The 12,546-nt window shown below is 43.2% G+C and overlaps 1 protein-coding gene across 6 annotated transcripts in view; it reads left to right on the forward strand.

The window, feature by feature from the left end:
* The window catches only part of PDE10A (phosphodiesterase 10A), a 599,454-nt gene that overhangs the window by 512,955 nt on the left and 73,953 nt on the right, over window positions 1-12,546 (forward strand). For all 6 annotated transcript variants that reach the window (XM_019412750.2, XM_019412748.2, XM_053904295.1 and 3 more), the window contains 5 exons: window positions 1,974-2,114; window positions 5,004-5,159; window positions 6,708-6,758; window positions 7,786-7,844; window positions 9,881-9,932. In XM_019412750.2, coding sequence (XP_019268295.1) covers window positions 1,974-2,114; window positions 5,004-5,159; window positions 6,708-6,758; window positions 7,786-7,844; window positions 9,881-9,932 — 459 coding nt within the window. The remainder of the gene's footprint in view (window positions 1-1,973; window positions 2,115-5,003; window positions 5,160-6,707; window positions 6,759-7,785; window positions 7,845-9,880; window positions 9,933-12,546) is intronic.

The following is a 12,546-nucleotide window of genomic DNA, read 5'->3' on the forward strand; positions in this document are numbered from 1 at the left end:
ATAAGCTATTCTTTCATGATTGACTTTTGAAGGTTAATTATAACTTAAGATATTATTAAATCTAGCCGTGAAGGGCATATATCACAAAGCCATCCAAAAACCATGTCTGTTGTAGATCTTCAAACACAAACAAAGCCAAAGACTACTTAAAAAAAAAAAAAAAAAGCCCAAGCCACTGCTGTGAGCCTGCCCCAGAGTTTACCTTCTGTCACGGTCATGGCCATGGGAAGTCCTGTAGGAGCTCTGCAAGCCCTCAGTTCAATTCAAGTTCATTTCCTGCCTTCTGTCTTTGGTAAAGAAAGAGAACGTTTCTCAGCAGCTTTCTTAGGATTAACTTTCTCATAGTTTGAGAAAATCGTCATTAACTCTGATTTTTCTTCCAGCTAGATACAGCGTATCCTCTACACCTTTTTCTTGCAATTATCCCATCTTCCCATTCTTGAATACTTTTTCTACTCTTCTTTCAATCTTAAGAGAGGGTGGCACACTGGCTTGTCATGTGGCAATGGTAAGAAATCAGATTACATCATCTGTGCCATGTGCATATTGGTGGGTAATAGAATTATAGTAACTTTAAAAATAGCGACACTGAAGTCTAACCTCTAAAAATAAGGTGAAGTTGTCATTTACCATCTTATGTGTAGTTAAATCTTAAAAATCTTTTAAAAGTGCATAACTTGTAATAAGCGTTTTAAACTTAATCCCTTAATAAGAATCATTTTAAAAATATTTTTCACAGGCATTGTACTTAATAGCAAATACTACTTAGGCACAGTCCAAACTGATAGAGCTATAGGCGTGAATAAAAATATTTTGAACTTCGCCTCTAATCTGTAAGTAATGACTTATTTCAAGCAGCTGGGGTGCGCCTATGCTTTGCTTTCCTTTCCTCCTCCCTACTCCTGGCTGATTGAAGGAGCTCGAGTTTATAGGGTTTACTCTCCTGTGATTATAAGTTAAGATTTTATAGGAAGAAAGTATTCTCTGACATTACAAAGCCTTGAAGACCACTGATCTAATACGTGTATAATTAGATCCAATTCGATGTCTTTACCGAGAATTTGCTTAGTAAGTATTAATAGGAACATGTATAGCTTAAGAGGATTGTCTAATCTTACTGCTTCACAGGTCTTCAGGCTTTAACTTACAGCAGTCCAGTCTAAGATAAAAGTAAAGTGCTGGGAGAATTTACTGAACCTTAATACTTTTCAAATTGAGTAGATAATCGTAATATAGTGATGTCAAAATACTGCCCCCAATCTCTAGGGGATTTGTTTTGGTTAGCAATTCTTAGTAGAAATTTATTCAAAGTACTGGATTTAGTAAAAATAACTGATCATATTAAAAAAAAAACATTTATTTTAAGATACCTTCAGGACTTTACCTTCCCACCTGGTCATTTGAAAGAGAAAGATGCACCCAGATTTGTCCATAATTTTTTGCACAGAGAAGAGCAAAATGTTTATCGAGAGTATTTTGAATCTGTCAGTTTATAGTCAGGCCAGTTTAAAGAATGGAGTGATTGAGTCATAAAAAAAAAGAGGAAGAAACAATGTTCTGAACAACTTGACTTGTAGTCACTGATCCTGTCTCCAGATCTGTGTGCCAGCCTCTGGGGCAGGTTGGACCCGATGTTCTCTGTTTCTCGTTTGGCAATATCTGGACCCCAAGGACCACTTACTTTGTATTTTATTATTTTCCATATATCGAGATAAGAGGCCATTTTGCGAGGTTTGCTGTGCCTGGACATTGATTTTAGTCCTACATCAAGCCTGTGTTTTGTGTCCCATTGGGAATACCGGAGAGAATTCCACCTTACACACCCCACTTTGATCATTGCAAGGCATCTTCCTTGTTTTCGTTGGCTCAAAGATGCCTCGTGACTGATAAGTAATACCTAGGAGTCTGTCTGTTAGTGCGGAAGTACAGGGAGGTCTGTAAAATCCGTAAGACGTGTTCTTTCCTTCTTCTAGAGTCTGTGTGTGTTCACCCCCCCCGGAATCAAGGAAGGGAAACCCCGGCTCATCCCTGCCGGGCCCATCGCCCAGGGCACCACCATCTCTGCCTACGTGGCCAAATCCAGAAAAACGTTGCTCGTGGAAGACATCCTTGGGGTAAATGGCTTTTTGCTTTTTGTGACATTCGTAACCTGAAATATTTATTTCATGCAGGTGGCATATCATTTTGCTGTTACGATTCAAGCCGTTTTATAAACGCATTAGAGCAAGATACAGATCAATAAATGAATTTGTTTGTAAATGAACTTTTGTCCTCAGAAAATCCTATCTTACGATACCCACCGAGCGCTACTTTTAGCTCTTATTTCAGTCCATACCAGTACATTTGAACATAAATTGTAGGTTTATATTCATGTAAACTAAATGATTACTATGGGTGTTTTGTTTTGTTTTGTTATGTTTTGTTTTGTTTTGTTTTTTGGTTATTTATTTTGAGAGAGAGAGAGCACGAGCAAGGAAGGGTCAGAGAGAGGGAGGGAGAGAATCCCGAAGAGGCTCCCTGCTGTCAGTGCAGAGCATGACCCGGGGCTCCATCCTGTGCACCGTGGGATCGTGACCTGAGCCGTCGTCTCACTGACCGAGCCCCCCAGGCGCCCCTGGATGATTACCGTTTTGAGTTTCATGTCGTAGCAAGATGCATACGAATGAGTCAGCTGGTGCTGAGGGCTGTGCTGCCCGAGTATCAATGCTGTCACCCAATAGCCACTTGTCACTTCTCCTGAGCCCTGGATTGGGCCACCTTCAGCTGGGCTTGCTTGTGCATCTGACATCAACTGGCCGTCAACTGACGTCAACTGGCTGGCCTTAGATGGCCTCAGTTCTCTGTGTTTGTCACTCCCACACCTCCCCAGCTCCCCACCCCACCCCACCCCTAAGTAAGGCCAGCCTGGAATGTTCTCAACGATGGTGGCAAGGCTTCCAGAGAAGACTTGGAACATGCAAGTGAGTTTTCAAGCCTCTGCTGGTATCGCATTTCCCACCCTCGCGTTGGTTCAAGTGAGTCACGTAAGCAAACCCGGACTCGATACTGGAGGGTACTGACGAAGGACGCGGACGTAGGGAGCGTGACGAAACGGAGCCCTTAGTGCAGTCTCCCACGCGATAGGTGAGCCTCGTGACGAAGAGTCACTCCCTGAGTTTAGGCTGAAATGGACAGGTAGGCAAACAGGTGTAAGGAAATTGCTCTGGAAAGTGCTAACTTAGAGTCGAGAGACCTGGGTTTTAATTGCGGTTTTGCCTCCAGTTATCTGTATAGATGCGGATGTAGATGACGAAGGTCACTGAAAGACTAGATCTAGTTGTAGGCTAATCACGTGACGAGATAGAAATGCAAACTACTACAATGGCGGTCATATTACAACATATGGATACGCCAAATCAGCATGTTTGCACCGTAAACTCACACGATGTCCCATCTCAAATACACTGCAGTTTTGGAAAGTGTTAAGATACCATATAGGTTGTCCCTTGAACATGTCCTGGTTATATTCAAGCTTTCAAAAGACCTATAAATCAGCAATACTGATCTGTGCTGTTGATTTATGAAAAGCTTCCTACAGAACAGCAGAAATTCAATAAGGAGAATTAGTGTTTGGGGATTAATTCATTTGATTTCCCTGTATTCCTTTGAGTGATTTGTTAAGCTAGAAAGTTATTAAAGTCAAAGGACCAATTTCATTCTTTATAAGTAATTGATAATTATTAGATGATTTGAATACTTAATATGGGCCTTTGAGATTCAATCAGAAAGATCGTCGTTAACGTACACTTTGACATTATTTGCGGTGCCTGGGTGGTTCAGTTGGTTAAGCATCCGACTTCTGCTCGGCTCATAATCTCACAGTTTGTGAGTTTGAGCCCCGCGTCAGGCTCTTGTGCTGACAGCTCAGAGTCTGGAGCCTGCTTCCAACCTTGTGTCTCCCTCTCTCTGCCCCTCTCCTGCTCTCTGTCTCTCTCTCAAAAATAAATAAAACATTAAAAACTTTTTGAAAAACCCACACACTTTGACATTATTCTAACCTGAAAAAAAGAAAAGAAACAATAAACTTTCCTTCTTGTGGTATTTACACGTGGAGTCATTTTCACTCGTGACATTATACCGGTAAAGGCCCCGGAAAAGTTACGGCACATAGACGGTGACGGATAAATACGTGTTAGCCAGCATAATTCCTTTTATTATGGCATGAAATTAATATATATTCATTAATTAAGTAAATTCTACTTCACAGGGATAAAGAAACATTAAAGCAGTATCTGTGCATAGGTGCCAGGTTACTAAAGATAAACTTTTTTTCCCCAAATTATTATTTAAATTCTAGTTAGCTAACATATAGTAATTGGTTTCAGAAGTAGACTTCAGTGATTTCATAACTCACATATGACACCCCGTGCTCATCTCAACAAGTGTCCTTAATGCCCCTCACCCTTCTAGCCCATCCCCCACCCACCGCCCTCCAACAGCCCTCAGTCTGTTCTCTGTATTTAAAAATGTCTTAAATCCAGTCCCTGTCTCTTTTTTCCCCCATTCCCATGTATTCACCTGTTCTGTTTCTTAAATTCCGCATATGAGTGAAATCGTATGGTATTTGTCTCTGAGGCATTTCGCATAGCATAATACACCCTGGTTCCATCCACGTCGTGGCAAATGGCACGATTTCATTCTCTTTGGTGGTTGAGTAGTATTCCCTTGTATTCATGCACCACGTCTTCTTGATCCGTTTGTTAGTCGATGAACGTTTGGGCTCTTTCCGTAGTTTGGCTGTTGTCGATAGTGCTGCCGTAAACATCGGGCGGCATGTGCCCCCTAAGATAAGCGTTTTCTTAAATACAGTTTATAGTGTCCATTGTCATTTGGTTTTCCTTTTAAAGAGACTAGCTGTGTTTTATTGCAAGTATTAGGCGATTTCTGACAAATAAGAATCATAATGTGACAATTCCATCTTTTACCGAAACTGAATTTGTATCTTTTCTCCCTTTATTTTTCAGGATGAACGATTTCCAAGAGGTACTGGCCTGGAGTCTGGGACTCGTATACAGTCTGTTCTTTGTTTACCAATTGTCACTGCAATCGGTGATTTGATTGGCATCCTTGAGCTGTATCGGCACTGGGGCAAAGAAGCCTTCTGTATGAGTCATCAGGAGGTGAGGTTAGCCCGCTGAGGCTACTCATTAATATTGTTCAGTTAATAGATGAGTGAATAGCGCAAACCACACGTTGCTTAACAACGTTTTGATGGTTTTTAAAAACTTTTTCTTTTGTACTTATTTAGAGGGAAAACTGATTCAATTAGACGTATAGTAATCTAGGGGCGCCTGGGTGGCTCAGTCGGCTAAGTGTCCAGCTTCAGCTCAGGTCACGATCTCATCGTTCGTGAGCTCGAGCCCCGCCTTTGGGCTCTGTGCTGACAGCTCAGAGCCTACTTGGGATCCTCTGTCCCCCTCGCTCTCTGCCCCTCCCCCAGTCAAGGTCATATGCATGGGCAGTCTCTCTTTCTCAAAAATAATACCTACACGTTCATAAAAAAAGAAATCCAGTAATTTATTTTAGTAGGAATTCATTCTAACAAGACAAATCGAAGTATGCCGTACTATGAACTAAATAAAGTAGCAGGGTGACTTTGTAGAATTTTCACTTTCTGGTTGTCTTTATGAAGTTTTCTTAAAAACGACCTCTCCCTAGAGCGTATCCTGAGTAAAGGCTCCAGCACCAAATACATTTGGGAACCCGTGGGCTCCGTGAAGTATTCCCTGGATCAGAATTGGCTCATTGACCCTAAAACCAGTTACTGCCGGGATGTGTGTGTCACTCCCAGGGTGCATATGCGCCCTCAGGGGCCTTGTCCACTCAGCGGGATGACCCCCACCTCCCGCTCCCCCCTCCCCCAGCCACACTGGACCCTCGAGCAAGGCTGACCCGCTCCGGCTCGGAGCCCGCGCACGTGCTGTCCCTCGGCCTGGGCTCTGCGTGTCCTCGTTGTCCCGACCCAGCCGCCTCCCTCAGGAGTTGTCCCCACGTGCTGCCCTCTCGCGGAGGAGGCCTTCCCTGAGCACTGCATGTGGGCTCGGGCGGCTCCCCCAGCATTTCCTCTCCCTCTGGTGCCTCCTCTTCTCTCTGGCCCCTTGTCAGCAGCTGGCGCGCCGTGCGCCTCACTGGCTCTCCTCCTCGTCTTTCTCTCTCCCGCGGTCCGCCGTGAGCTGTTGCGGTGTCGCTGCTGGTGGCCGGCTCCCCGGCATCTAGAGGAGTGCCCGGTACCTACCAGGCACCCAGCAAATGTTGGGGAAGCGAACGAACAATAAAAGAAGCGGCAGGGCCAGGAATTTGAGAACTTGTCAGCAGGAGGTTGCAAGTACTTCATCGTTTTATGCTAGTCACCGAGGCCATTTTAATAGTGTTTTTGTTCAACTGGAAAGTAATCATTTTCTGCGAAAATCGTCGGAGGCTAGCGCTCTCAGGCCTTTGTCTTGCTTTTTTATCCCAAGTTAAGAGGCTCGAGAGAGCGTTAGGCTCCATTATAAAGGAGCAGGAAATACGAAAGAGAAACCTTCTACATATTCGATGCTCTGCGTTTGGCAAAATATTCAGATACTCAGTGGGCTCAGGAAATGACTCATACGCGGTTCTGCTGGAGGCGCTGTGTTGGGGTCTCTGCATATGACTAATCAAAACGTGTGTCATCCCTTTCTTTGTAGGTCGCGACAGCAAATCTTGCCTGGGCTTCAGTAGCCATCCATCAGGTGCAGGTGTGTCCCGGGGGTGTTTTCCCGGGGGCTCCGGTGCCCCACGGTGGGGGGGGGGGGCTTACTAAGTGACCCTAGTGTGTCATTTTTGGATATTAGGTGTTTTGTTATTTCTCAACTGTTGTGTCTACTCACTTATATTTACTTCTCCCTGCCTTAAATATCTTGCAATTACTGCCGTGTATTTATGTATAACTATAAATCGTTTGTACAGTAAATGGTGTGGGCTCTGTCACAGTATTTGCTTTCCACTGACGGCCTCCTGCTGGCAGTAACATTGATATTATCATGAGTCCCATTTCCTAAATTAAGGCATCCTCTGAACTAAATGGTATATGGAAACTTTGATGTCCAATTTCAGATACTGGCTTCTCTTGAAAATACGCTCTAACTGGAAAGACCACAGACTTTATTGAGTCTCCCAGTAACTCAACCTCAGAATTCGGGGACACAGCAGCGAAACAATTCCCCCCTTGTACCTTCCACCTCTCTTTGTTGTGGAAAAATCTGTTGCAGCAAACTCAGATTGTGGGATAGGAGGAGAAAAAGCACACAGTTACAGAGTGATAGCGTGGGGAGCAAGGACCTCTCGGGCCTGACCGTCTCGCGTAAAGTGGGATGCGTGCCCACGTGTCAGTCGTGTACAGTGGGAAGTAGTTTTAAAGAGCAACCGTGGAGGTTGATCGCCTGGGTCTGAATGCTGGCCCCGTCCCTCAGTGACTCTGGAGCGGGAGCGTGGTTCTGCACGACTTCTTGCTTCAATGAGGAAAGCAAATCCCCAGTCCATGGTGTTCTGTGCTGATTGAGATAATAAAGCGCGTAAAACAGAGCTTAGCACACGTAAGCCTTCCATAGATACTTGGGATTGAAGTATCTCAAGTCTCAACTTGCCATTGATAGTATTACCATGTTATAAAAAGTGATCACGTCACACCTTTCAAAATACAGTGAGGGAAAATAGTATTCCGGAATTGTTCCTTTGCGTAAGGGGAACTCTCTTACAATTAATAGTCATCATTCTCTTTGGCAGGTGTGCAGAGGCCTTGCCAAGCAGACCGAATTGAATGACTTCCTCCTTGACGTATCCAAGTAAGTGTTGGTTTCTAGGGGTGACGTAGTTCTTCCGGATCAGGGGTTTACCCTCAGTGCAGGCTCCGACGGCAATAGGTACTGTGTATTCTGCAGTCGGTAGTCTGGTAAGAAAGGTTCCCGTCCCGGACCGTGAAGTTACGTTCGCACCCGTGGTCACTTTACAAGTGAAGGATTGCAGACGTATATGCGATAATACTTATTTGCAGTTTGGTGCGTATCTTCTAATTAGACTCACTAGCGCATGTTAAAGGTACTAAGTATTTCTGTTTTTGCAGGAGAAAGCCGAGAGCAGTAGAAGAGGAAATGTTCTAGTTTATTATTTTCCAAAAACCCTCTCTGGCATTTTCTGAAAATGTCAGTAAATTAAACCAGATGAGCAATATCTTTTTTAAGTTTATTTATTTGTTTTGAGAGAGAAAGTGAGCAGGGAGGGGCAGAGAAAGAGAGAGAAGGAGAGACAGAGAATCCCAAGCAGGCTCCACGCTGTCAGCACAGAGCCAGCGTGGGGCTGGAACTCACGAACCATGAGATCACGACCTGAGCCGAAACTGAGAGTCGGACGCTTCGCCGACTGAGCCACCCAGGCGCCCCCGTATCGGCAATATTACTATTATTTTAATTTTCCCATGTATGGGAGCTCAAATACCACTTCAGAGAAAATGTTCCATTTCCCTGAAGTTTGCCCTGGAAAAGCTTCCTTGGGCGGGGGCGGAAGCAGGTAGAGATGTTCACCACAACATGGGTTCATATCAGTTCCCCTGCTCCCAGCGGGGTTGTCTGTAGATCTGAGCCATCTACTGAATGGCCGAAATCTGAAATAATGGCCCAGGAGGTGGTCACTTCAGGGCCACGTCCTGTGGCAAGTTAACGGAGGAATAACGTACCTGCTGTTCCACGGCCACCGGCAGCGGCCGGGACCGTGTTCTCCCTCACGGGCCACTTTGGTGGCACTTAATACCTTCCTCGTCAAGGACTGTTGGGACCCCAGCACTCATTAGTCTGAAGGTGCTGCTTTTGAAATACGCAATTAGAGAAGCATGGGGATGAGGGTGCTTTCCTTTGATCGCCAGGCCCCTGTGTCCCCGAGACAGAATCAAACAGTACTTCTGGGACACATGACTTGACCACCCAAGCGCACAGGAAGGGAAGCCACTCACCTTCCTTTGCTAGTGGAGTTGAACACCTTGCAAGGCTTCCACAGCCCGATTCGATCCCTGTAAATCTCTTCCCTCGGGGAAACCCACTGGACCTTCCCCCCTTGCTTGTGGTACATTACATTACCAGCGTCTCAGTGGCTCCAAGCTGGGTAATTTGTCTTTTAAGCGAAAGGCATTGTTTATCACTATTCAGTTATCTTAATTCTGAGTCCCTTGCTAAGTTCCCAGGAACCAGTAGATCCTATGTTAAAATATCCCCTAGAATACATGCCTACTCATTCCTCGTTTATCAGGTTGACATTTCAATGTAGCTGCCACGTATCTCCTAAGTATTTACCTGCTGTTTGTAGTAATGAACACAAGTTACTCGTGTAAAATGATCAGGTCGTCATTATTTCTTGTATTCTGACATTTCTTCTCAAATGAGTTACATGGCTTTCTCAGTACAGTGCAACTGTGTTTTAACTTTCCAGGTTTTCAGTGCTAATTTACATTTTAACTGTACTAATGAGATTAAGCAAATTTGAACATTTTTATTTCAGATCAAAGTTATTCATGAAAATATTAAAAATGGTGGGCAATTTTATCCCTTCATAGTTTTACTTAAATGCTACAAACTTGCTCTCAAAATAGGTACTTACCAATAAAATACTGTCCAAAATTAGATACTCCATACCAAAGTTACTGATAAGGTTTCATTTATCTCTAAAATAACTTGTTATTGGTTGTTTCCACAAAAGGACAAAAATCAAACAACATGTATCTTTACGTTTTTTACTTAAATGTAAACAAAACTGGGAAATGTATGCAAAGTTTAAGATGTTCTGTGTTCCTATTTAGAGTAATTACCAGTTTTCTGTTCCTTTTTTTTTTCAGGACATATTTTGATAACATAGTCGCAATAGACTCTCTACTTGAACACATAATGGTAGGTTGGTTTTTGTTCGAAAATGATTCATGTCCTAATATATGGGGGAACATTTTAATGCATTATTAGAGGCATAAGCTGTCTTAAAGTCATGATGGAAAGACGGCACTTAGTGATCTCCAGGTGTTGCTTTGATTTCTTTGTGACTTTTGTTCATTGTGAGGGGGTTTCAACAACTTTTGGGAAAATGTCTGAGCTTTTCATTATTTAGTGGCGAGCTAAACTTTGAAAAACATTCGGTGCCTTCTTATATTCTCCAAAAGACCTTGTGCGTGTCGACCGTAGTGGGGATTCCCAACCACTTGAGGTTCGTTCTGTTTAGTTTTAGTCTTACGTGTTCCTCTCTTCTGGAAGACTAGTGGGCACTTGGAGCTGAAAGCCACAGGAAGTAGACTTCTATGAGGTGAAAAATATTAAGAATATAGAAATATATATATATGGATGAACATAGCTTGACTAGGGAAGATACTTGTTGACTGGTTCTTGTATTATTTATCTTTTTTAAGACCGTTTTTGTTGAGATATAATTCACATGCCACACTATTCATCCGTTTCGAGTGGTCAGCGGTTTTTAGCATATTCAAAGATACGTGAAGCCATCACCAGTCGATTTAGAACATTTTCATTACTTAAAAAAGACACTCCGTGTCATGTTAGCCATCATCTATTGAGGCCCCCATTCTCCTTCCTGCCCACCCCCGCCCCCATCCTAAGCAACCACTAACCTAATTCTTTTTCTGTGGATTTACCTGTTCTAGACATCTCCCATAAAAGAGATCATGTAATATGTGGGTTTTGTGCCTGGCTTTTTTCCCTTAGCGTACCGTGTTCAAGTCCTCCTGTGCTGTAGCAAATATCAGCACTTAACTCATTTCTGTGGCTGAATAATACTCTGTTATGTGGATAGACATATGTGCACGTTCTTTGCCCATCGTCAGCTGATAAACGTTTGGATTGTTGCCACATTTTGGCTGATGGGAAAAGTACTGCTTTGAACATCTGTATAGCTTTCTTCGCTTGAATACGTGTTTTCAGTTGTTCGTACTTAGGGAGTGGCACTGCCGGGTCGCGCGGGGATTGTGTGTTTCACTTCCGGAGGAGCTGCTAGGCTGTTTTCCGTGCAGTTGCACCAGGTTCTGTTCCCGTCAGCAGTGCACCCGGGTTCCGGTTTCTCCACATTCTCACCGACACTGGCTATTCCTTGACTTTTTTGGCCTAACGCTCATATTCCCCAACGGTGGAAAAAAGGAAAGCCATTGAGCAGAATATAGACGCAAACATCCGAAATCAGTGATAAACAGCAAACCCAGGAGGAAAGGTGACATCAGCTAAGAAGCATTCACCCCAGGAATGCAAGAGCAGTTCGACGTTAAGTAATAAATTAACGTAGTTCCCGATTCTAATTGAGTAAAGGGAGAAAAATTACATTATTTTCAGAATGGATTACAAAAGCTTTATAATACTCAACACCCAGTAGATGCAAACTCCTAGCAAATTAGGAATACGAGGAAAAGTCCTTAAGTAGTTACGTAGTATCTGCTGGGGTCCTACAACCAACATACCTAACGATGAGATATGGGAGCTTACACCCTGAGGAAAATTTGTTACTCTCCCTGCTTCCGTCCAACAGTGTGCCTTGTTTTCACTGAATCTTAAATCCACTCTTGTTATCAAGAAGTTGCTTTCCACTTACGAGTAAAGCTGTGTGTGTGTGTGCGCGTGTGTGTGCACGCGCACACGCGCGGGCATGAATGAGAGAGGCAGGTGGCTTTTAGAATGACCTTCAGATGTTTGGAGTTCATAAATGTTCCCCAAACAGGTCTAGGATTTCTGATTTCAGCACATAAGAGTACCAGTTCAAACTGAAAGCCTCTATTTGGGGAGAATGAAAACGTGAACGTTATGTTCAGAATCACTGATCTTAAAACAGAAGAAGCCTTTCTCACAACCTGTGATTGTTTTTCAGTTGATTTTCTTGATTTTCCGACATATTCAATAGCACACTGAACAGTAAAATTTGCCTTATCAAATATATGCACTCTCTTCTTTCTATTACGTAATTGTGGGGTTTTTTTAATGTTAAATATTTTGAGAGACACCTGTGCACAAGTGAGGAAGGGGAGAGAGAGAAACCCAAGCAGACTCTGTGCTGTCAGCCTGGGGCTGTATCTCGTGAACCGTGTGATCGTGACCTGAAGTGAAATCAAGAGTTGGACGCTCAACCAAATGAATCACCCGCTACCGCAAATTGTATGTTTTTTTTAAATGAGGCATAATTCGGGCACTTGGGCGGCTCAGTCAGTTGAGCTTCTGACTCTTGATTTCAAGAGTGTTAGGTAATATGTCATAGAGGTTTTGGTTTGCATTTTCGTGACGATTCATGATGTTAATTAAGCATCTTTTTCACATACCTGTTGACCATCCGATGTCTTTTTTGGAAAAATATCTGTTCAAATCCTCTGTCCGTTTATTAATTGGATTGTTGTGTTTTGCTGTTTAGTTGTATGCATTTTTTATATATTTTGGGTATTCGTCCCTTACTGGATATATGATTTGTAAATATTTTCTCCCATTCAATAGATTTCCTCTTCATTTTGTTGATGGTTTCCTTTGC

The sequence above is a fragment of the Panthera pardus genome, unplaced genomic scaffold (assembly GCF_024362965.1).
Source record: "Panthera pardus isolate Hobbes unplaced genomic scaffold, ASM2436296v1 HiC_scaffold_17, whole genome shotgun sequence".
In the NCBI taxonomy this organism is placed as follows: Eukaryota; Metazoa; Chordata; class Mammalia; order Carnivora; family Felidae; genus Panthera; species Panthera pardus.